Source organism: Rhincodon typus, chromosome 7, assembly GCF_021869965.1.
Source record: "Rhincodon typus isolate 14 chromosome 7, sRhiTyp1.1, whole genome shotgun sequence".
NCBI classification, from domain to species: domain Eukaryota; kingdom Metazoa; phylum Chordata; class Chondrichthyes; order Orectolobiformes; family Rhincodontidae; genus Rhincodon; species Rhincodon typus.
Genome location: NC_063338.1, coordinates 7,891,438 through 7,914,763, shown reverse-complemented (window position 1 = coordinate 7,914,763; position 23,326 = coordinate 7,891,438). Strand labels below are relative to the sequence as shown.

The 23,326-nt window shown below is 36.2% G+C and overlaps 1 protein-coding gene across 5 annotated transcripts in view; it reads left to right on the top strand.

The window, feature by feature from the left end:
• Window positions 1-8,275: 8,275 nt before the first annotated feature.
• The window catches only part of ikzf2 (IKAROS family zinc finger 2), a 100,289-nt gene continuing 85,238 nt past the window's right edge, over window positions 8,276-23,326 (top strand). For 3 of the 5 annotated variants that reach the window (XM_048599414.1, XM_048599412.1, XM_048599415.1), the window contains exons 1-3: window positions 8,276-8,386; window positions 10,346-10,400; window positions 10,745-10,846. In XM_048599414.1, coding sequence (XP_048455371.1) covers window positions 10,361-10,400; window positions 10,745-10,846 — 142 coding nt within the window. In that variant the 5' untranslated portion in view covers window positions 8,276-8,386; window positions 10,346-10,360. Of the gene's footprint in view, window positions 8,387-8,833; window positions 9,053-10,345; window positions 10,401-10,744; window positions 10,847-15,921; window positions 16,024-23,326 lie in introns of those variants that run through there. The other 2 variants (XM_048599413.1, XM_048599416.1) reach the window with 2 other exon arrangements.

Here is a 23,326-nt window from a genome sequence, read left to right as displayed (position 1 = left end):
ATTTAGATTTTGATTTTCATTTTAATGTCACATGTATTTTACAGGAAGAATACAAAAAAATACAGTGAAAAGCTTTCATTTGTCACCTTGAAACGGTGCCACTTTGAATAATTTAAGAATGAGGAGAAAAGGAAAGATATATCTTGAAGAGAGTCCATCAATCCTGAACCAGCTCATCACCATCAATGACACCTGCGATGCCGTCCCTCTGCCAACGTTTTGCTGCTGTATTGCCCGAATGTAACCAACATTGAAGTCGATGACCCTCAGGCGCCATTTTTGCTGCTGGGCCAATACTCCTCCACCACTGTCTCACTACTGCCAGACCAACCAATGTCAAAGTCGCGTCTCTCATTGCTGGGCCCACCTTTTCAATGTTGCTGTGATGCCCTTCAGCTAGTGCAAAACCCAATCTACAATGAAGTTGCTGATCCTCGGGTACCATCTTTTGCTGCTGGGCCTACCTCAACGATGTTGCCTCTGCCGATGTAGCAGCCGCCAATTCCAGGTCCTGTGATTGCCTGGAAAAGTAGGAAGGGGCACACTCTCCTCCACGCCAGGCCCAGTCGAGGTCTGTGCCCTGGGCCTGTTTGAGGTCCACATTAGGCCCACCCTGGGCCCAGATCGAGATCGCTCAAGGTCTGCACCCTGGGCCCGCTCATGGTCTGCATTAGGCACACCCAAGGCCCTAGATCCTTCAAAGTGGAGTCACAGGTGGACAGGGTAGTGAAGAAGGCATTTGGTAAGCTTGTCTTTATTGATCAGTACATTGAGTATAGGAGTTGAGATGTTATGTACTGGCTGTACAGGACATTTGTGAGGCCACTTTTGGAGTTCTGCATTTAAGTCTGGTCTCCCTGCTGTAGGAAAGATGTTGTGAAACTTGAAAGGATATTGCTAGGGTTGGAGTGTTTTGACCTGTGGGAAGAGGCTGAATAGTCTGGGGCTATTTTCCCTGGAGTGTCAGAGGCTGAGTAGTGACTTTATAGAGGTTTATAAAATTATGAGGTCATGGATATGTTGAGTAGTGAAGGTCTTTTCCCCAAGGTAGAGGCGTTCAAAACTAGAGGGCATATGTTTAAGTTGAAAGGGGAAAGATTTAAAAGGGACCTAAGGGGCAACATTTTCATGTAGAGGGTGATGTGTATATGGAATGAACTGTCAGAGGAAGTGGTGGAGGCTGGTAAAATTACAACATTTAAAAGGTATCTGGATGGGTGCATGAATAGGAATGGATTAGAGGTATGTGGGTCAAATGCTGGCAAAAGGGACTAGATTAATTTAGGATATCTGGTCGGCATGGCCAAGTTGGACCAAAAGGTCTGTTTCTGAGCTGTACCAGTCTATGACTTTACGATTGGGATTGTTAATCTGGTCTAATCAGGAATTCATATCTATGAAGTTCAGATGGCTGATCTCATTACAATCACCACAGAAACAAGAACGCCATCCCATAATATGATTTAACCAATGAAGAAGACACAAGTGGAGCACACAGTTCCACTAGACTGCATTAACTCAACACTCAGTACAGTCGCACTGCTCTTCCTTCACCCTTTACCAAACCTGGTTGATGCTCTACCTACAAAGCTGGGAAAAAAAATATTAAAAATTTCTATCTCACTGAAGAGGTCTCGAGCCAATCCATATCCTACTACCTATTTTGAAAACTTTGCTCACATTTTGATGGCGGACAAATTGTACCACTGCAACTGAAATAATCCGCAATATTTAAAGTAATCAACAACATAATAAATGAAACACCCATAACATTCTGAAAAAAAATTCAATTTGCCCTCTGTCCTAATATTAATGGATTCTTCAAAAAATCTCATCCATTAGCTTTTGAGATTTATTTACAACTTAATAAAGGCAAAACCATTACTCTGCCTACCTTTAATGGCATAGGTAATAAATACTGGAACTTAAGATTTAAAAGGAAGTTATAACACAGCAGGCCTTTTGTGAAGCCCTTTGCTCAAGCAATCCAAAACTGTGTTCCTCTTGTCTTGTATTTCTGTCTGCTTCAAGCATTTATCCAATTTATCCAGAAAAATTCATATTGATTTTTACCTGAACCAGACCCTTTGGCAAAGCATTTCATTCTGCCTCCAAACTGACGAGAAATAGATTTCTTTTATTCTCCCAATTTGTGGTAGTGTTAAATTTATGCTACTCATCAATGATTTGCCAATTTTAATAAGAAAAAACTGTTATAAGTGTCAAAAATAATATTAAAATCTCAAAAGTCGCCTCTTTACCTTATTCATACCAATGGACATATTTCTCATATTGCAAGTCTGTCCTCAGCTACAGTTTTTTTTCATTGCGGGATTCATTCTGCTGAAACTATTACTGTGTGCTCTCTTTGGCTTTAAGTGTATGTTCTGAAACAGGATTCCTAAAATTATATATAGTATTCAATCTACTTTTTTACTCTCCTATAAAACTGAAAATTCTCTTGACCTTTCCATGATTTTATTTTTCAGTATTTGTACTTTCAGAAAATTGTGTGTTTTGGCTTCTACCTTCTCTGTTCATCCATGCTCCAATATCTTAACTCTATACTTTTATTTCTTACATTTTGTCTTCCAATTCTGCCTGATAATTTGCTTAAGTTTCCTGATTTATTGGCAGTTCTCTTCATTGTGATACTTTTATGTCAATGATCCATGCCCTATACTAAAAACAAAAGTGGACCCAGTACTTACTTCTCTTATGCCACATACAATGTTTTTGTGTGAAGGCAACTTTGTATTCGTGATGTTATATTTTGTCTGATACTTGAATGCTTGTAATGATTTGTATCAGACAGCTTATGGAATGACATCAATTACCCTTTTCTTAATCAAACATTTCTTCAAAGACAACTGAAATTTCTTGATTAATATATGTATTTCTAAATGTATAATTTGCTCTTGAATTATGAATTCCACCGATTTAAGCACAATTGATGACACCCAAACTGGTTTGTATTTACGCAGTGCATCCATATCATCATTCTTACATAATGGTTACATTCACTTATCTTAAGCCTCAATTTAAATACTTAGGGATAATTGCGAAATTGTGAGCAAAGCTATTGCTATCTGCCCTCTCATGTCCTTCAGCACACTCATGTACAAGCTAGAGTCCAGTGACTTAACCACCATGAGTTCTCTGAATTATTTCAAAACAAATTCCTGCAATTATCTCTAACAATTGTTCTAAATCTTTCTCTACATTCCCACTTTCACTATAATCTTTAATTAGAAATTCAAAATGTTAATTTATTTTTTTCTGCCATTCTTTAACTGTCTTGTCCACAGAAGACTCACTTCTTCATCGCTCACTGTCCTATTTCCTTTTTAACAATTAACAAAAGCCCTTACCATTCCCAAAAAATAAAAACGTGAATCACACATTTATAGATCCACGTTTGTATATAATATACATACATAAAAATTCCTTGTAATTATTTCTTTTATATGTTAAACATTTCTGTATGCGAATCCTCCCTATTGACTTTTCCCAGTCTCAATTGTTATGTTCCATTTATAATGGAAATTGCCCATGGAATGTTATCACACTATGGTTTCTCACTCCAACCAGCTGTGTCACCATTGTGACTAACAGCATAATCTTACAGGTGTCTGAATGCCAGTTAGCTCAGTTAACTGGATGGCTAGTTTGCTGTGCGACTGATGGCAACAGCATTGGTTCAAAGCCTGCACCAGCTGAGGTTACCATGAAAGACTGTCCTTTTCAACGTCTCTCCTTGGCATGGTATGGTGACCCACAGGTCAAACTCACCACCAGTTATCTCCTGAGAAAGCAGCACTATGGTCTATTAGGACTACGGTGAATTTATATTTACTTTAACACTCTATTCCTTTTGAAATAAAAGCCAACATTCCATTTAACTTCCCTATTACAGGCTGAATTTGGATGCTAGTTTTTTGTGATTCGTGGATGAGGACTCCCAAATCCGTCTGTTCTGTAGCTTTCTATAATCTTTCTTAAAATAACATTGAGCTCTTCTATTCTTCTTACCAAAGTGCATACCTTCATATTGCCCCACAAACCATTTGCTAAAATTTTGTCCACTCATTTAACCTGTCTGTATCCCTCTTCAGTCTCTTTGTGTCATCCTCACCACTTGCCTTCTCCCTTATTTTTGTTTCATCAGCAAACTTGTCTATAGTACATTCATTTTCTTCATTCAAATTCATAATTTATTGTAAATAATTGCGGTCACAGCACTGATCCCTGTGGTACACCACTCGTTACAGGTTGCCATCCTGGAAATGTTGCCCCATCTTTATCCTATTCTCTGTCTTCTTTTAGTTAGAACATTATCATAGATAGAGGATTGGCTGTCTTCAACACCGTTGGCCTTTTTCTTATTAAGTAACCTAATGTGTGGTACCTCATGAAACACCTTCTGAAAATCCAAATATATTCATTGTTTCTCCTTTATCTATCCTGCTCACTACCTCCTCAAAGAATTCTGGTAAATTTGTCAGGCACAATTTCTCTTTGTTGAAGCCATGCTAATTCTGCTTGATCATATTGTGCATTTTTAAATGCAATGCTAATACATCTTTTACAATAGATGTTAATATTTTCCCGGTAACTGACCTATAGTTACCTGTTTTTGGTCTATTTCTCTTTTTAAGCAAAGGTGTTACATTGCTAGTTTTCAAAATCTCTGGGATTTTTCCATAATATAAGAATTCCTGGAAGATTATTTCTAGTGCATCTGCTATTTCTGTACGGTGGCTCAGTGGTTGGCACAATGCCAGGGACCCAGATTTAATTCCTACCTCAGAGTGTAGTGTTCGGCGATGTGTAGGTTAGGTGCATCAGCCACAGGAAATGCAGGGTTACAGGGATAGGGTAGGGGAATGGGTTTGGGTGGGATACTCTTTGGAGGTTCAATGTGGACTCATTGGGCCAAATGACCTGTTCCCACACTGTGGGGATTCTATGATCCTATGATACTTCTTCTAATATCCTAGGATGCATCCCATCAGGTTCAGGGGACTTATTGAACTTTAGCCCCATTAATTTATCTAGGACTTTTCTCTCTAATTATAGTTATTGCATTTATTTCCTGTCTTCCTTTTGCCCTTGAAATATTTTGTAATTTTGGAATGTCATTTGTGTCTTCTACTGTGAAGACCAATGCAAATTATTTATTCAACTCCTCTGCCATTTCCTGGTTCCCAATTATTATTTCTCCAGCCTTATTGTCTCAGGGGCCTGTATTCATTGTGGTTTTTCTCTCCATTCTTATATATTTAAAAAGTACTTTCTATTTGTCTTAATATTTAATTGCAAGTTTATTCTTAAAGTTTACATTCTTCCTCTTGATTTTTTTTTGTTGCTTTTTTGTTGGTTTTTAGAAATTTCCCAATCCTCTGGCTTACCACTGATGTTTGCCACATTTTGTTTCTTTCAATTTGTTGCTAGCCGTAACTGCCCTGGTTAACCATTATTGGCTTATCCCCTTTCTAGAATTCTTCTTCCTCGCTGGAATACGTCTTTGCTGTGAGCCATGAACTATTTTCTAAATGTCTGCCATCATTCCTCAACCATCTTTGGTGCTAAACTCCTTCCCCAGTCCACTCAAACAGCTCCGCCCTCATTCCTTTGTAATTACCCTTATTTAAGCTTAGCACAGTTATTTCCAACACAAGTTCTTCCTTCTCAAACCAAATACCAAATTCTCCCATGTTATGGACACTGTTTCCAAAGGAATATTTTCCTCTGGCATGATTTATTAAACCTGCCTCATTATACAGCACCAGATCTAAAATAGCTTGATCCCTGTTTGGATGTACAACATATTATTCAATAAAACTGACTCAAATACACTCAATGAATGTATGATGTAAGTAAAATGAGAAATTTCTACTATTAGAACATAGCGAATCTGTGGAAATTCATAACACAGATGGCTGTCAAGGCTGGGTCATCAAGCCTGAGATAGACAGATTTATAATCAATAAGTGAATCGAGAGTTCTTAGGGAAAAGGCAGGAAAGTGGAGGTGAGGAATATCAGATCAGCCATAGTCTCATTGGCGGAGCAGACGTGATGGACTCAATGGTCTTCATCTGCTCTTACATTTAATAGTCTCATAGTCAATCAGACTCTTTTGTACACAATTAACCAATCCTTGACTTTCCATCTTTTCCTCATTTACAACATTTATAGGACAAAAAAGAAGTGATGCAAAAATCAAACCTTTATAATTCCTCCAATAATTTTTTATTGGATTGCTCACAACACTGTTTAGGAGATTGGAATGTAGTTGCTAGAGATTCCAGGCAATTCTACGTGTTTCATAATAACTATTTAAACAGAATTTAAATAGTGCATGTGAACAGTTGTCTGTAGCCATGCAGTTGGAAACTGCAGCTAGTAGGTGGCACTATGGAGATGTCATCTGCCTTACAATTTTGTACATGAAATAGCTACACTGTGCAATGGCAACTTATTGGTCTCTAAGAAGGGTCTGTTGATAAATTTCGGCTGTCCTAATTTGTTAGCTGATTATAAGCAACGGAGAGCAACTATTGTATTTTTTCTGCCAACGCAAGTTATATAATGGTTATTCCAAACTGCTAAAAATTATATGCTATTGCAGCATCAGTATAAATTGTTAACATAGAATTATTTCTTAAGTAAGAAAGTAAATGTGACTTTAAGAAATGTACAGATAAATCATTCAGTTTCTTCATGTGCCTCCTTATTCTATTTTGGCATATCAGAATCAAAATGAGGAGAAAAACATGAAAAGTGGTCCATCTCTTTAATATAAAAATTACACTAACACAAATAGTTTTTGATTAATAATTGCATTTCTCGGAGACAAACATGAAAAGTATGTATTATTGATCCTAGTTGACGTGTGATTGAACAAACTTATAAAATCTTTCAAGAATTCATACTACTTAATTACCAATATGAGGGCTTAAATGTCAAAGAGTTTTAATTTTTAATCCTAAATATTAAGGAACCAATATGAAGCATTCACCCTTTTCTACTTTGCTGACTAATATATGTTGGTTCTGACTAGTGACTGGATTACTTGTAGATGCCAGTTGGTACAAAATTGTTGGGGATGATATACTTATTACTTCATATAAAATGTGGTTTATGTATTCAGTTTATTTATCTGAAAGTATTATTGACCAGCAGAACGAAGGTAGTGCTTTTGTACATCAGATTATACTATGGATGAACTGTGAGTGGGTGAAAATTAGGACACAGAGATCAATGTTATTACAACATATAAATGCAAGAAAGTACACTGTATTGTTAAATGATCTTTCAATCATTTTTAAGACTATGGTTTATTGAAGATTTATAAATCGTTGAATTTGAAATCCTACACTGCAGTGAATTCCATATTGGTTTACAATGTGATTTTATACAAATTAAAATAAAATATGCACAATGTCAGCAAATGGCAGACGGTAATGATTATAATGATCTTATTGTATAATGTAACAAGATTCTTTCCAACTCGTGCATTAGCAGGTCGCTGCCACTAATATAAATTAATTGCCAAAATCATGAAATGTAACGCCTAAAAATAACTCAAAATCCAGAATTCAACAATATGAAACACAATGTTACTTCTTAATCAGTGGAGACCATAATCATTATGACACAGATCCTTGGTTGACATTTCTAAAACAGTAAAAATCCACACTGTAAAAAAAACTGTTAATTAAATCATTGAGTTTTGAATTTTTCTACCTAAAAACAATGAGTTTATTCATAATAATCCGCGGTATTTTTCAATGGATTTTCTCCGCAGCATTTATATCACCTTTTAATAATCACTCCGACCTAACTACTAAAATAGGCTAAATTGGATAGAATGAATAGAAATTTCTGAAATTTACATATGTGTATGTTCGAAAATGGCCTGCAGTCTTGTTAGTAAGTCGTATGTGCCGTATGGTTATTGTTTTTAGTAATTGCCTGGATAGGTTTAACATCAGTCATTGTCGACAATTTAATACTGATTTCCAATGCATTCAAGATTTATTCAATGGTAATAGTCGGAGTGTTTCTGGTATTATTAGGGATAGATCTGTGCAGCAACTGCTAAAGAAGTTTTATGTACCATACTTTTGGCTGAGTTTCTGTGTTGTTGTTATCTTTGGTGTTTCCCTTGTGTCGGCTGAAGTGCATCTCTGCTCTAGTCGATCGCCGAGAGGTAGAACTGCGCTGTTCGGTTTCTCGGAGCTTGACAAACTCCCATACTACCATGGTGAAGATGGAGGAAGTGGCTGCTGGATTAGCAGCGTTTCACATCCAACAGCTCGCCCCTGTGCAATATTAAAGGGAAATGTGATGGATTTATTTGATCGTAGCCCATTACTAAGGTAATCACAGGGCTTGTTTCCGCACCAGTCAGAAAAGCGAATTAGATCAGTTTTGAATCAGCGGAGATTTTTATAAGTACTAGCACAGACCAAATGACTTGTTGCAGTCCCAAGCAAATCCCGTCGTATTCGCATGATGGCTGGGATAGTACCGGGACTCTTGTTGATAGCAATTGCACTCACATCATTCATCACAGTTGTTAAGGAATCACAGTATAGTAAATATGAATTAGTCAAGAGTCCAGCGTGATCACTAGCATTCTCCAATGATTACCTCCTTGCTCATTCCCGACTGATATTATCTGTACCAAACGAAAGGGTTTTTTTTCAGCACTTGACCTGTCACATACCATTGAAAGAAAGAATAGTTTGCCACGGGCCATTTAAACAATCCTAGTAACTTGGCCTGAATCTAAACGCCTGCTCCCCTTCTCGTCGATTCCTTAGGAACCGGTGTATCAAGTTTTTTGTTAATCGCATTGTCGAGGCTCTGACCTCTTTCTTTTCCGAAGTACTTACTGTACGTTGACATTCCTGGACACTTTTCCAACACCCATTCCATATCTTGCACTCTAACCTTAACACCAGTAAGAGCTGACAGTTGCTTGATTTTGACGCTTTATATCCGATCTGTAGGCTATCTATTGGCGTGAGCGAACGTAAACGGTACTGGAGTGTTTTAACTATTTTTGTTGGTGGGACTTTTCTTCCTGTTTGTTGCAGTGTCTGACGCGGGTTTCAGCTTTTACTCGGAGGAGCCAGGTTCCATTCGGCCGATTTTGTTGTCCGTGTGTATTAATAGTGGTATTAGAACAACTATGTATATTGACACTATGTAAATATCCGTTTTAACTGTTACTTTTAGGTACCCAGTAATTGACTTAGGCCGTAGATTGCTGCTGGGTTAAAATTTATTCCAGGATATTTTTGATGTAAATAGTATGTCTGACTCTGTATAAAACATAGCAAAAACAGGAACATATAATTCGCACTTTTCAGGGAAGTAGTTGGAGGCAAGTGGAGAAACAACCCTATTCCAGTAAGTAACACAACTTTCTTGTCATCATGGCTAAAAATATGTTGAGATCAATAGAAATAGATTTTTCAGATTAATACACAGCTGTTAACTCTTTGTACCACATTGTTTTTGAGACTAGTCAATCATACTCGATGTATTAGATCCTCATTCAATCTCCCTGGTAATCTCTCAGGACTGATGTGAAATTATTAAGCAGGACAAAAAAAATCTTTGATTTCTATATTTATTGTTTGCTATTCTCAATTTATTTGAAGGTTTCTATGACCTTCGATGAGTTGTAAATTTTACAGCTCAGGTTTAATAAAAGTACAGAAAAATGGCAAATAAATCTAGTTTGGTTAATTTCAATGACTAATTATTGCTTTTATTATTAATTGGCTAAAAGAATTAATGTAACTTAAAAATGTTTAAAATATATGTTTTATTATGTCAGACATAGAGAATTTTATAATATCAAATTATCAAGAATGAACACCAACCCATCTTGTAGGCTAAAGAAGTGTTAATGGAAATTACTTCATGAATTTTCTAATCAGCTGTGCCAGTAGTATCTGACAAATATTGCATTAACTTCGTGCAACTTTGTACGCAGGACACTGTCATAATGCATGATTGTCCACAACAGTAAGAAAACCAGGAAATTTGCCATAGCAATTTACTACTGATGATATGCATAGTATTCAGTACCAGGATTGTCTTACATTGTCATTATAATTCTACAGTTTTTAGAATACCTTTAAAATCTTCAGCCTCATGGAAGTTGAAATCATAACATGCAACTATCACCACACCATACAGTACATGTAATATCATTGAAAAGATAACGTTCCAATTTCACAGGTGTCTTTTGATTACCGTTAGCACATTTCAGTGACGAATAAGACATCCGGCATGACATTTTCTGTCAATTTTTCTTACAGCACTGCACTTTGAAGATGGAAACAGAGGTTACTGATGGCCCTATCACTGGTGGTGGTGAGTTTTAAGCCGGAATCTTAATGTTGTAAAGCTTCTGGCAGAATATAGATTATTCTGTGCTCAAAAATTATAGTCAATACTTGTTAAATCGATGTTGTTGAATTTGTATCATCCAAAGGAAGTGAACATCTTAAAAGTAAAATAGGCTTTTAGACAGGATGTACAATAAATTCCCTTACAGATAAATCACTCTCTTCATTCTGGCCTTAAGCAGTGTTACTTTAAGCATTTAAGTCAGCATTTAGAATGCACAAGTTCGTATTGCACAAGAATAATTTATTGAAAACAAGAACTATGCTTTATTAACTATGGTGTGATGACTGACCTTTTCATCATAACAGGTAGTGATGACTTCTCTCCCAAGATGGAGCATTCAAGGGTGGTGGTCCCCACCACAAGCACGCCCAATGGCCAGTACACCTCCTTGAGTCACATGACTAACAGTAAGTGCCTTTTTTGTCCTAGTTTCTACTCTGCATCAGCATAATTCTCCGAATCTGCCAGTTTAGTTACCACAGATTATAACACAGGACTCAACTCTCTGAGGAGAAACTCGGCAAAGGGTGTTTAGCACTTGTATATATGAACCTGTCTTATGGTTTAAATTATGGAATGTTTGGATTTGGAAGTACTTGTTTATCCTTGCCAGGTAGGATATATTTGGGTTCAGTTTGTAATTTGTTCTACTCTTATGAGTTTGTTTGTGTGTTAGAAGATACTCTGAATAATAAATAATTGGTTTCTTAAAAATATTAGTTCAATGTTTCACAGTTGTCAGAGACACTTAAATTTAGAATTTTAGTTTGAGCATAATTAGTAAATAAAAGTAGAATGTCAGAAAAATAATCATGCAATTTTATACATGTGAAACCACTTAAGTTAGTTTTTGATGCCTTGTAAAGTCTTGGATTATTTTCAATCTCATTTTCCACACCATCTAATTTACAGTAAGTCATAATATAGTGGTTAAGGAAAAGAATTGGAATAGTTTTGATTTGTAATCTTGGTGTAGTTTATTCCATTTGTCAGAATACTGGACTCAGAAAATAAGACTGGATGTTTAGGAAATATCCTGCATTTAGAATGCTACCAACTGTGTAAAATTGTTTATTAGAGTTGGCTGATAAATTCCTCTCTACCAAAGGAAGATGGCAGGCACTGTCTGTTGTTTGTAGATTACACAAGTTGCTATTGCAACTTTGGCTGTTAAGCAAGTTAAAGCTTACTAAACCTAGTTTTGAAATGTAAGAAGGTGCTTCATGCAGCTGATGCAAAAAGGAATTATTGTGCTCCCAAGCATAGTAGCAGTTTGGAAGATCAATGCAAAACATACATTCAAAGAAAGAAGCTGTTTGCTCCTTTCACGTGATCAATCTTACTTCTAAAATTAACAAATCTAGAAAAGAACATTTGTGTTTTGTAGCAGGTACATAATTTGAATTGTCATTACTTGCTTTATAATTTAAAATTAATGAAATGTAGCTGAAATGAGAGAAAACAACGGAACATTTTTGAAAATCATTCTGTCTGTACAATTTGAGTAACTCCTGTACACTACTACTTAAATTTTAAGAACTGTCGATTTTTATTGTGATAAAATGAAAGCTTCATGGGAAATGTTGCATGTGTTTGTAAAGGAGTAGATTTTAACTTTTTCAGAACTTCCAAGATAATTCATGCTATTGGGGACCAATTTTGCACGTGCCCTTAAAAAATGAATTTATGCAAAAGTTATAGAGTCATGGATTCATACAGAATGGAAACGGGCACTTCATTCAACCAGTTCGTGCTGACCATAATCCCAATATAAACTCGTCCCACCTAACTGTACTTGGCTCATATCCCGCCAAACATTTCATATTTGTGTACTTACCCGAATATCTTTTAGACGTTGTAACTGTACCCGCATCCGCCACTTCCTCTGGAAGTTCATTCCACACACGAACCACTCTCTGTGTAGAAAAAAAAGGCTCCCATGTCTTTTTTAAATCTTTCTTCTCTCACCTAAAAAATATGCCCCCTAGTCTTGAAATCTCTCACCCTAGGGAAAACACACCTGCCATTCACCTCATCTGTACCCCTCATGATTTTATAAACCTCCAAAATGTCATTCGTTAACCTCTTATGCTTCAGTGAAAAAAACATCCCAGCTTATCCAGCCTCACCTTATAACTCCAACCCGCTATTCCCAGCAACATCCTGGTAAACCTCCTCTGAACCCTCTCCAGTTAATGATATCCTTCCTATAACAGGGCGACCAGAACTGGACACTGTACTCCAGAAGAGGCCTCACCAACGTCCTGTACAATCTCAACATGACATCCCAACTCCTATACTCAAAGGTCTGAGCAATGAAGGCAAGCATTCTAAACACCTTCCTAACCACCCTGTCTACTTATGAATTCTATAAGTTGAATTTGAACATATTATGTGTGCCTGAAATTTATAAAAAAACATTTTAAAATGTGTTGGCTACCTGACTATTTATTAGCAGTGGTTAATATCAGGTGGGGTGTATGGAGTAACAAGATGCCTTTGCTATTAATCATATTATGTATTGTTTGGGGTTAGTATGGACATGAACAAAGCTTTTTGGGATGAAATATTTAAAGAATGTGGAGATCCCTGTTTTCCCTGCTGTACGTGGTTTCCTTTTGCATTTTAGATCAGAAAAGTCGTATTGGTTCAAGTATTTTTTACAACAGTTTTCTTAAGACAGATTTCTCAATGGCCTTGGTTACTTTGTCATACTTTTACTGTAAATCTATTTGAATCTCATGGGACAATGTGTGGTGCCATATTTCTATTGCAGTTGCCAGAGCAGAAATAATCTGAAATTAAACTGCTGTTTGTGTTCTAAATGTGCTAGTATTGTATAGTATTCCTTACTGATGACTTATTACTGCTTTTCATGGAAATGGGTTTAGAGATAACAGGAAATGTGGTACTACTCAATGTAACATTCATGTTTGGTGTTTGGGGGTGGGGGTGGTGAATCTGCCCTCAAAAATGATCCCTTTTCATCTTGGGTGTAAGATGATACCTTTGGCTCAAGGCCAAGTATTATTGGGAGAGTGAGAATGGTGCAGACAAGACTAGCAACAAGTTTGTTACAGGAATGGGGTGGAAAAAGGTAGGTTTGTCTCAGCCTTGGAGCTTTTGTCAAAACAGTGTTGTTTAACCTTTTGATTGCCAATTTTGCACACCTAGTAAACAAATAGGTTTATTTCCTTTTTATTCTTGTTGCAAAACAGTACCGATTATTTGATGATTCAGCTCTAGCTTTATAGTATGTCAAGTATGTTTAACATTCTAAATCAGAGTTGTTTTCCAAAATAATTTCTATTTAACTTACACCTGTTCTCTCAAAAAAAATACAATTTTAATCGAAGCCCTGATCGTTCAAATTAAAATAAAACATTACTTTTAATCAGTACTTCAATTGATGTCTGTGGAGCTCCAGCTAGAATCACTCTTTGCATCTAGCTAAGAATTCGGTTTAATGGAAATAAAAATCACTATTTTCTTACTGGACTATACAGTGATTTGGAGATAGTAGTTTGATTGTAGTTAAAAAGAGCCTTTCACAACCTCAGCACATCCCAAAGCACTTGTATACAGCCAATGAAGTACGTTTTGACGTTCAGTCATTGTTATCCGACAGGGCTTTGCATGTGGGAAACTCACACAAACAAATGTAATAGTGATCCACTGTACTGCTTTGATGCTGGTTGAGGAATAAATGTTGGCCAGGATGTGCGGGAAAATAGTTTTGTGAAATATTTTTGATTCACCAGAGAGAGTAGGCAAGGCCTTTCCATTTGAATGTTGCTTAAAATACAGATCTGTCAGCAGCCATAAAATGTCAACTTAATGCTTCAGGTAGAGACAGTTAGTTCATAGCAGCTCAAAGAAAAATGGCTGGTTACATTTCAGGTAGATATACGGAATTAAATCTGGCAATGTGTCCACCCTAAATGTTAACCTGCCATTTGTCTTTCAACTGATAGAAATGCACTATAATTCTAGCACTATAATTTTTTAAAATCTTCATTTTTGAGTAAATTGAGCCTGTATCCTCTTCTATTGAGAAGAATGTGAGGCATTCTAGTTGTGACGTACAAGACCCTGAAAGGGCTTGTTAGGGTAAATGCTGGGAGAATATTTCCACTGGCCAATGAACTTAAAACAGGGGGACATAGTAATAGAATAAGGGGCTAATTGTTTACGTCTAAGTTGGAAAGAAATTATTTCACTCAAAGGATTGTGAATCTGTGGAATTCTCTTTTCGAGAAGGTAGTGTGTACTCCATCTTAGCATACATTTAATGTTGAGATTGGGAGATTTTTGGTTTCTCAGGGGCATTGGGAGTGGGCAGGATGATGAAATTGAAGCCCAAGATCCGCTCTAGTCAGAATTAATAGTTAAGCAGGCTTGATAGTCCATATGGTACACTTCTGCCCCTCTTTTGTTCTTGAGTTTTGGATTCATAGTTTTCACAGTTTGCTTGCGATTATTACAGTGTACATTTAAAAAGGCTGAGATCACATTAAGGAAATATAGAATTTCTGCTAAACCGGTATGTATGTAAAATACCTTATTTTATCGCTGATGATGAATACATTACTTACCATTGGATATAAATATTTGGAGAAATGTGGAATTATTTTTAAATCTGTAGTGCGCAGTCCTTGTACACAAATTCAGGTCAGTAGAGCTTGCTCCACACAAATTGACTTATAATTAAAAAAATAACTTATTCAATTCTTTTAACTGTCGCAATTTTTTTTCTTTATTTGTTCTTCCAGTATTTATTGTGCATGCCAAATTGCCCTGAGAAGGGCATGGTAGATCATCATGAACAGTTGGTCATGACTTGATATAACAGAGTGGCCTGCTATATACCACTTCCTGGGGCAATTAACATATTTGTGGGTCTGAGGTCATGTATAAACCTTCGCTAAAGGACAGATTTGGTTTCTAAAGTGATCTAATAGCTGTGTCACCCCTTTGACTGATACCAGCTTTTATTTCCCAAATTTAGAATGCTAACTGAAATTTTCAAACAGCCATTGTTAGATTAGTCCAGGCCTCTGGTTACTAATTCAGTAATTTGGCCACTATTATGCTTGTTAGTTGACAATATTTAAATGTGGAGCACACTGTGTGGAGTTTGCACATTCTCCTCGTGTCTGTGTGAATTTCCTCCAGGTGCTCCAATTTCCTACCGCAGTTTAGAGATGTGCAGATTAGGTGGATTGGCCATGATAAATTGCCAATAGTGCCCAAGGATGTACAGGCTAAGTGGATTAGCCATGGGAAAGGCGGGGTTACAGGGATAGGGTTGTAGGGTGGGTCTGGGCAGGATGCATTTTGGATAGTCAGTGTGGACTTGATGGGCCGAATGGCCTGCTTCCACACTGCAGGGATTCAGTGATTCTATGAAATGATCCAGTTGGAGTTTGTGTCCATTTCTGGGCACCAGACTTTAAGAAGAATGCTAGGCCTTAGCAAGGGTGCAGGGAATATTTGCTAGAATGATACTAGGGATGTGCAGCAACAGCTGCCTAAAGTGACTGGAGAAGCTGGCATAGTTCTTCTTAAAGATGAAGACATTCAGGTGGGATTTAATGAGATTGTTCAAAATTATGAAGTATTTCTGTGGTGTAAATAAGGAGAAACTGTTTTTGTGACAGATATGTCAATAATTAGCAGATACAAATTCAAAGTAATTATTATTGCGGAAAGTACTTTTACCCCATGTTGTTATGATCCAGAATTTATTTCTTGAAGAAGTGTCAGAAGCAAAATCAGTAATAACCTGCAAAAGGGAATTAAATGCGTACTTGAAGGTGAAGAAATTGCAGGGCAGTGGAAGAAGGGGCAGGGGAGTGGACTAGTTGGGTATCTCATTCAAAAAAGCAGAACATGCTCAATGGGTTGAGTATCCTGCCTCTATGCTGTATCATTCTACAATTGTTAAGTCTTAATGAGTGTAATATTGACATTTGATTTTAGCAGCATGTAAAATAAACAAAGGCATATTATTCTGGATGGTTTTTCTTACTGCTAATTAAAATGGTAGCTTGTGTCAATTTCTCTTAGATTTTATGTCATTCCATTGCTAGCTTTTGAATGTAAGATTTTAGCCTTGCATTTTAAATACATAGTTTTAGTGTTGTATACTTTTGAATAATCTGTATCTCAGAAATGACACAGCTCTTTGAATAATTATGCTTTTCTTAATCTTGTTCTTAAACTGAAGTGCCGCACACCCCAAAAACAAATTAAATATTATCATTATATTATCCAGTAACTAATTTAAAATGTTTGATTAGAATTATTAAAGAATTGCTAGATAAATTTTATATTTCATAATTATGTGTGTTCATAAACTTATAATTGTTTGTTAGAGACAACATTTTCTAGGGCTTGTTACGCAGAAGTCAAATTTACATGTGTGTTATAAATAATGTGAAGTTACGATCTCCCAATATAAAGTTAAGAAATTTTTGAATTTTGTTTGCATTTCAAAATATCTTTGGTGGAAATCCTAACAAAGGAATCATGCATTTATAGGATCAATTCTAATAAAGCAAATGGAAACGTTAACAAATTATTTTATTATAGAATCTGCAGAATTGTGGTTGTTGAAGCTTTGTCAATCACAGCATTTGCGAGGATCGTAAAGTCTTCAAAAGAAAGAAAATGTCACCTAGGGAGAAAGAAGTCAAAATTGGACTAGTTAGGTCCATTGTGAAGCCAGCACTGCCATAGGCATATTGGTTTGCTTTTTGTGCTGATGTTTCTGTGTCTTTATGAAATAAAATGATCAGATAAGTGCTGACATCATGCAAAATTAGATGGAAATTTGTTATTGTACTAAATTCATACAGTAACTAATGAAAAAGTAATTTGACTTGCAAATTGCTTTCAGATTGAAACAATGGATTATGTAGTTTCTGTTTAAATCCTGTTACTGTGCAAATTTTTGATAGGATTTTCCAGTCACATTTCTAATAGTACAAGTGTGAAAGTTAATGGAAATTTTCTTTGTACAGTTTCCAGTTCAAAGTGAGCACATAGGCTTCCTTTTTTATTTCCATTTTGATTTAAATCATTCAAAAGATTGCCCCCATATTACTGTTTGAATGAATTAAATGTTTTGAAAAATTTGCTGTAGTTTTATGACTAGTTTCAGAAATATCTTACTCTTACTAGGGAAGCTACTCAGATATAGTCATCCAGCTGGGATTTCTGAAGTGATTATCAAATTAAATAGTTTAAAGAAATACCACTGAGTTCAAGTAAGGTTAACAGTATCAGCTGGAAGCATGACATGGGGGTACAATCAAAAATATTCTTATTATAAGTCAACATCAGAGAAACACTGCTTCCAATTATTCTGACCAGATTTTCTTTTCCATAAAATAATGTTTACAAAATGTAAACAAACTGTTGAAAGTGAAGCTTTTTATTGTTTTGTTGTAACAATGATATATTGCCTTTATGATGATATTTCTCTTTCTGATGCTTAGTTAAGTGACTTTACATTGTATTTCTTTGTTATTTCAACTCTGCACAAACATTTGAAATAAGGCCAGTTTACTAACCATCTGGAGCTTTCATTCATTCAAAATGTTCACTTGTGTCTTGGAAGTCTTGATACAAGCTGATTTTGGCATTTTAAAGTTGTCCAGCTTGAATTGAAGAACTGTATTTTCCATGAGTTAGATTTTGCAAGTAAAATTCATGTGTCATTATTTATGAATTGATGAAAAGAAAAATAGGAATAGACTGTAAGGCCTGTCAAGTCTGCCCCATCTCATCAGCTTTGCAACTGATTACCATTGCATTACTGAAATTGCCTATTAATAGGCCAGTTCAGGAAAACTTCTGCAACCTTTTTCAACTCTTAAAGGAATTGAGCAAATTTCAAAATCTGCACTAGTCCATGGTTCCTTATTATCGTAATGAATTGTTTATGTAGCCTCATAACTGAGACTGCCCTAAGGATCTACTTAGATTCCCAAATTTGCTTTGAGAAAAAAAAGTACTTCAAGACTTCTATTAACAGATTTCAAAGGTCTGATTGATTCTTCTTACAAGTTCCATAAAATCTATTTAATGTAATGTATCCAATATGCTAAAAGTTGGAAAACCTCAAGCATATTTTCCCTAAGGCAGCATTTGTCCAAAGTAAATAACACCAATTCTTGACATTTGTCTGCATAACTGAGAATTCTTGAGGGTTGATATCATCCTGGTTTCTCTTCTCTGTACATTTTCTAGAGCCTCGATATCGCTCTGTGTGGAGACCAGACTGAACAAATTACTCCAATCATGGGCATATAACTAGTTGTAGTATTTTGCATTTTCTTTTTGACAGTGCTAACAATGCACTTTTCGACCCAAATTAGCATATTTAAATTAGACCACTTTTCAAGCAAAATAGTTTTTTTTGCAGTAGAAAGACAGAATTGTCAAATTAAAGCAGGAGTCCCTAGAATATTGTTACTTCCTAAGACATTTCTATGAAATACACCTGGAAGATTCAAAAGGTTGGACAATTGCAATTACTGTTAAAGTGAGACAAAAGTTGGTAACACACACTTATTGCTGTGCACAAACCCAGTTTGTCAGTTTTTGAGGAAAAAGCTTAAGCATTAACTTGGTCCCTATACATCCAAATGCTACAAGACTGCTTACTCAAGACAAGTGGCCAAACACCAAGTTTGATTTGGATCCTCGTATTGAGTTAAATTGAAACTGTCTCATATTGATGCAATATGATCATAATTGGTCTATATTTCAAACTCACAGATGTATAAACAAACTTATAGAATTTTATTTGCAATTAAAAGTACTAGTTTAATTGATCTAACATGGATTAAAAGGACAGGACAATATTGTCTCATGAAAAATAATGTAATTTAATGAACATTAAGTAATACTTTCTGCATACAAAACAGTGAATTATCATGGATTTACTGATGACATATTGTTCTGTATGATTTGATTGTAAGTGAACTTGTGTCCACGTCCTATGGGGGTGGCACGGTGACTGGGGGCAGCATGGCGGTTCAGTGGTTAGCACTGCTGCCTCACAGCGCCGGGGACCTGGGTTTGATTCCAGCCTGGGGCAACTGTTTCTATGGAGTTTGCACATTCTTCCTGTGTCAGTGTGCTCCGGGTGCTCCGGTTTCCTCCCACAGTCCAACGATGTACAGGTTAGGTGGATTGGCCATACTAAATTGTCCATAGTGTATAGGGATGTGTAGATTAGGTAGATTCACTGTGATAGGTGCTGGGTTACAGGGATGGGTTGGGGGCTGAGTCTGGGTTGGATGCAGTTCGGAGGGTTGGTGTGGACTCGATGGGCCAAATAGCCTGCTTCAACACTTTAGGGATTCTGTGAGTCTATGGAGAGGTACAAGAAATACACTGAATGGCACTAATCAGTTTAAAAAAATGGGCGGCATGGTGGCTCAGTGGTTAGCACTGCTGCCTCACAGCACCGGGGACCCAGGTTCAATTTTACCCTCGGGCTGCTGTCTTCATGGGTTTACTTCGGGTGGTCCAGTTTCCTCCCACAGTTCAATGATGTGCAAGATAGGAGGATTGACAATGCTAGATTGCCCCGTATTTACCAGAGATGTTTAGGTTAGGTGCGTTAGCCATGGGAAATATAAGATAGGGGAATGGGTCCATGTAGGATGCTCTTCGGAGGGTTAGTGTTTCCACACTGTAGGGATTCTGTGATCTATGATCTACTGGAATTGCTTATCCGAGAAAAATCTCCAAATCATGAATCATAATTTCTGAACATTCATCTTATTTTTAAATTTCCTTAAATATGTCTGAAACATGTCCAAGAACAATTCTGAAAACATTTTTAAAATTTGTTGACTTTTCTACTGAGATCCCAAACTTTTATTTAGTCCTGTTGTATTTCTGACTCGTTCAGGAACGTCATTGTAATGTGGCAGCGGATATATATATAGAACTGTGGGGAATTTACAGCACAAAAACACTTTGTTTGGCTCATGGGACTGTGCTATTGTTCATGTTGCACACAGGCTTTCTCCTATCCTACTTATCTAAGCTTCTGCAGGCCCTTCTATTTCTTTCTCAGTTTTGTGTATCTAGCTCATATTAAATGTATTTGTGTATTCACCTCAATTATATTGTTATTAGTGCATTTTGATCTGAAGTAACCTTCCCAAATACCTTTTTAATAATCCAAAACAGAGATTGCTGGAAAAGCTCAATAGTTTTTGATTTACAGCATCCGCAGTTCTTTTGGCCTTATTAATTTACATTCTTTTCTTCCCCAGTTGTGTTTATCCATGAAATGTACCAATCATTCTGTTTTTATTACGACCCTGATCAGTAATTTCCTATCCTCATATGCATATCATTGAACAATAAATAGTTCTCTTGCAAACAGGGATCTGCAAGCATCCTCTCCCTAGCTGCTTGAGAGGTTATGTTGCACTGTGATTCTGTATTGTCTGGTGGCAGGAGGATGCAGGCTGAGGGCAGAATGGTATGGTCTCAGATTTGAGTCCTTGCAGCTTGGCCGAAATTGAGAACTTAATGTACTGAATAGTTTTTTTTTAATTAGCTTGACTAGTTTTTTATGGTCTAGAATCTGAGTGAGAGGAAAAGAAAAGCAAAATAAATGTTCAAATTTACCTTTCAGTAGCTTATATTCTCAACTTTCACTGGTTTTCATTGGTTATGTTAGCTGGACTGTAGCTATGAACTACACCTGAACTGTTTTGCCACTTTGCAGGTACAGCTGCTCAATATCATGGAGTTTTGAATAATGAGTGCTGTCTAGACTGTGCACACCAGCAGCATCTGATATTGATGACTGTATTTGTATGGCTTTGGCAATAACCATTATTTTTACAAACTTATGTAACTATTAATCCTATGTTTTTAATTTATGTTTGTGATTTGAGTCACTTAGGACCAAAATAGAGATTGTGAAAGAAAGAGTATCTTATGAGCTCAGTACATTACAAGGCATTTTCTGAAATATAACAATATGGAGATACATGGCAACTAATGTACATAGCGAGATGCAAAAGCAAATAAGTACTTCATACAATTAATCTCCTTTTTTAGTCATGTTATTTGATGGATAAAAAGTGGTAAGAGAACTTCCCAGTTCTCCTCAAAATAGTGCAACAAATTTTGGGTCCGTGAGAAAGCAGACAAAATTCTAATTTATATTGTCCAAAATATGACAACTACATTGAGTGTAAGCCTAGAAAATGACTTCACATGCCTGCAGTGAGGTTTAAACATGACCCATAATTAAGAATGCTACCATATAGCCAAAGCTGATACATTTGATCAGGCACTGTATGTGGAACATTTGAGCATTCACTCCAAACACGTTCATCATTTTTTTAACTTTACAGCTGACACTGGCAACTTTCACTCACTATCCTATTGACTTTAATTCTTCCATATTTCACTTATCTGTGGAGCAAGAACTATCAATTCTTTTGGGAAATCCTATTAAAAGTGAAGTTTAAAGTTCAGCAATAATATTCCGAAGTTGAAAATAATATTTTGGATTTCTTAAGAACTTAGGAGAACTATGGATGCTCACTTAGTCTTGGTTTGAAAATAAACACTGTTTTCTAGTGATTTCTTCCATCTAACATAATAATAATTAACTAATATAATTAAAAAATGTTTCATAATTCCCATTTATTTCTTCTGTACGGTTGAAATGGCAGTCTTGGAACATTGTCCAGTGGAAAAAAATGGAAGCTAGCTTCAACTTGTTTGATCTATCCTGTGCTCCAAAAGTTAAATTTAATTCAGTTGTTGGGGATTTGTGATACCATATGACAATATCCTTGTTTAAGGTGATCGTTACTTAACACCGAATTGTTTTGATTATGGGTGCATTTTATGAACTATTTGAAAATATAACAAATATTTATGCTAGAAAGTCTAGTTTATTTTGTTTTATTTCTTTTCATTTTTACACTAAGGCTATATATGTTCAAATAATCAAGACCGAAAGTAATTGTAATGGAATTATGGTTTCAGCAGTTGGAGAGGAAAGGACTATTGTTAGATGGTCATATTACAGTACAGAAACTTTTAGCTGTAACTTTCTAACCACAGTGTCTGTGGCGTTGCTGTGCGTTGGAGCATCAGTACACAGTATCGAGTATGATGAAAGTTTGCATTTCCTCTTCTGAGATGCTTCCTTGCAGGATTGGATGTAAATCAGCCAATGTTAGTATGCTGCTCTATGCCTTCTTGTAATTGTCAGAAGGATAGAATTAATGAAAAGTTGAGTGCAATTTGCACCTGCTCAATCTTCATGCTATAGGAGTTGAAAAATTTGGCTAAATCTGAACTGGGAGAAAAGTGAGGATAATAAAAGAATTGGATACTTTCAAAAACACTAGAATGTGACTTTGTAACATTCTTTAGACTTTATGTGGGTGGAAGATTTTTATGACCAGTGTATAGAGATACCCATTGTACAAAGTCACTGAGCTAAATATTTGACTTATCTTCATTCAGTTTGGAGAAAAATAAGCATAACATTCAAAAATGGTGAATATTAATTTTACTTTCATGTCACAAGTGTTGTGATGTTGATAAAGTGCAGTCTGAACCTTATTTTCTAAACCAAATTGAATAACTTTTCAAAATCAAATGTTCTTTCTAAGACTCGAGTGAAAAAAAATAGCAATTTGTATATGTTTCTTCAGTGGGATGAAACAAAGATCTTTATCAGTGTTCAAGGGGGAAATGGGCTGGCTGCTTGCTGCTGCAAATGCTCAGAACATCACTCCAGAAATCACATTCCGCTGAGACATGCACCAAGAGCTGTCCCATACTGTAGGTGCAGGAAACTATGCACCACACTATCTACAAAA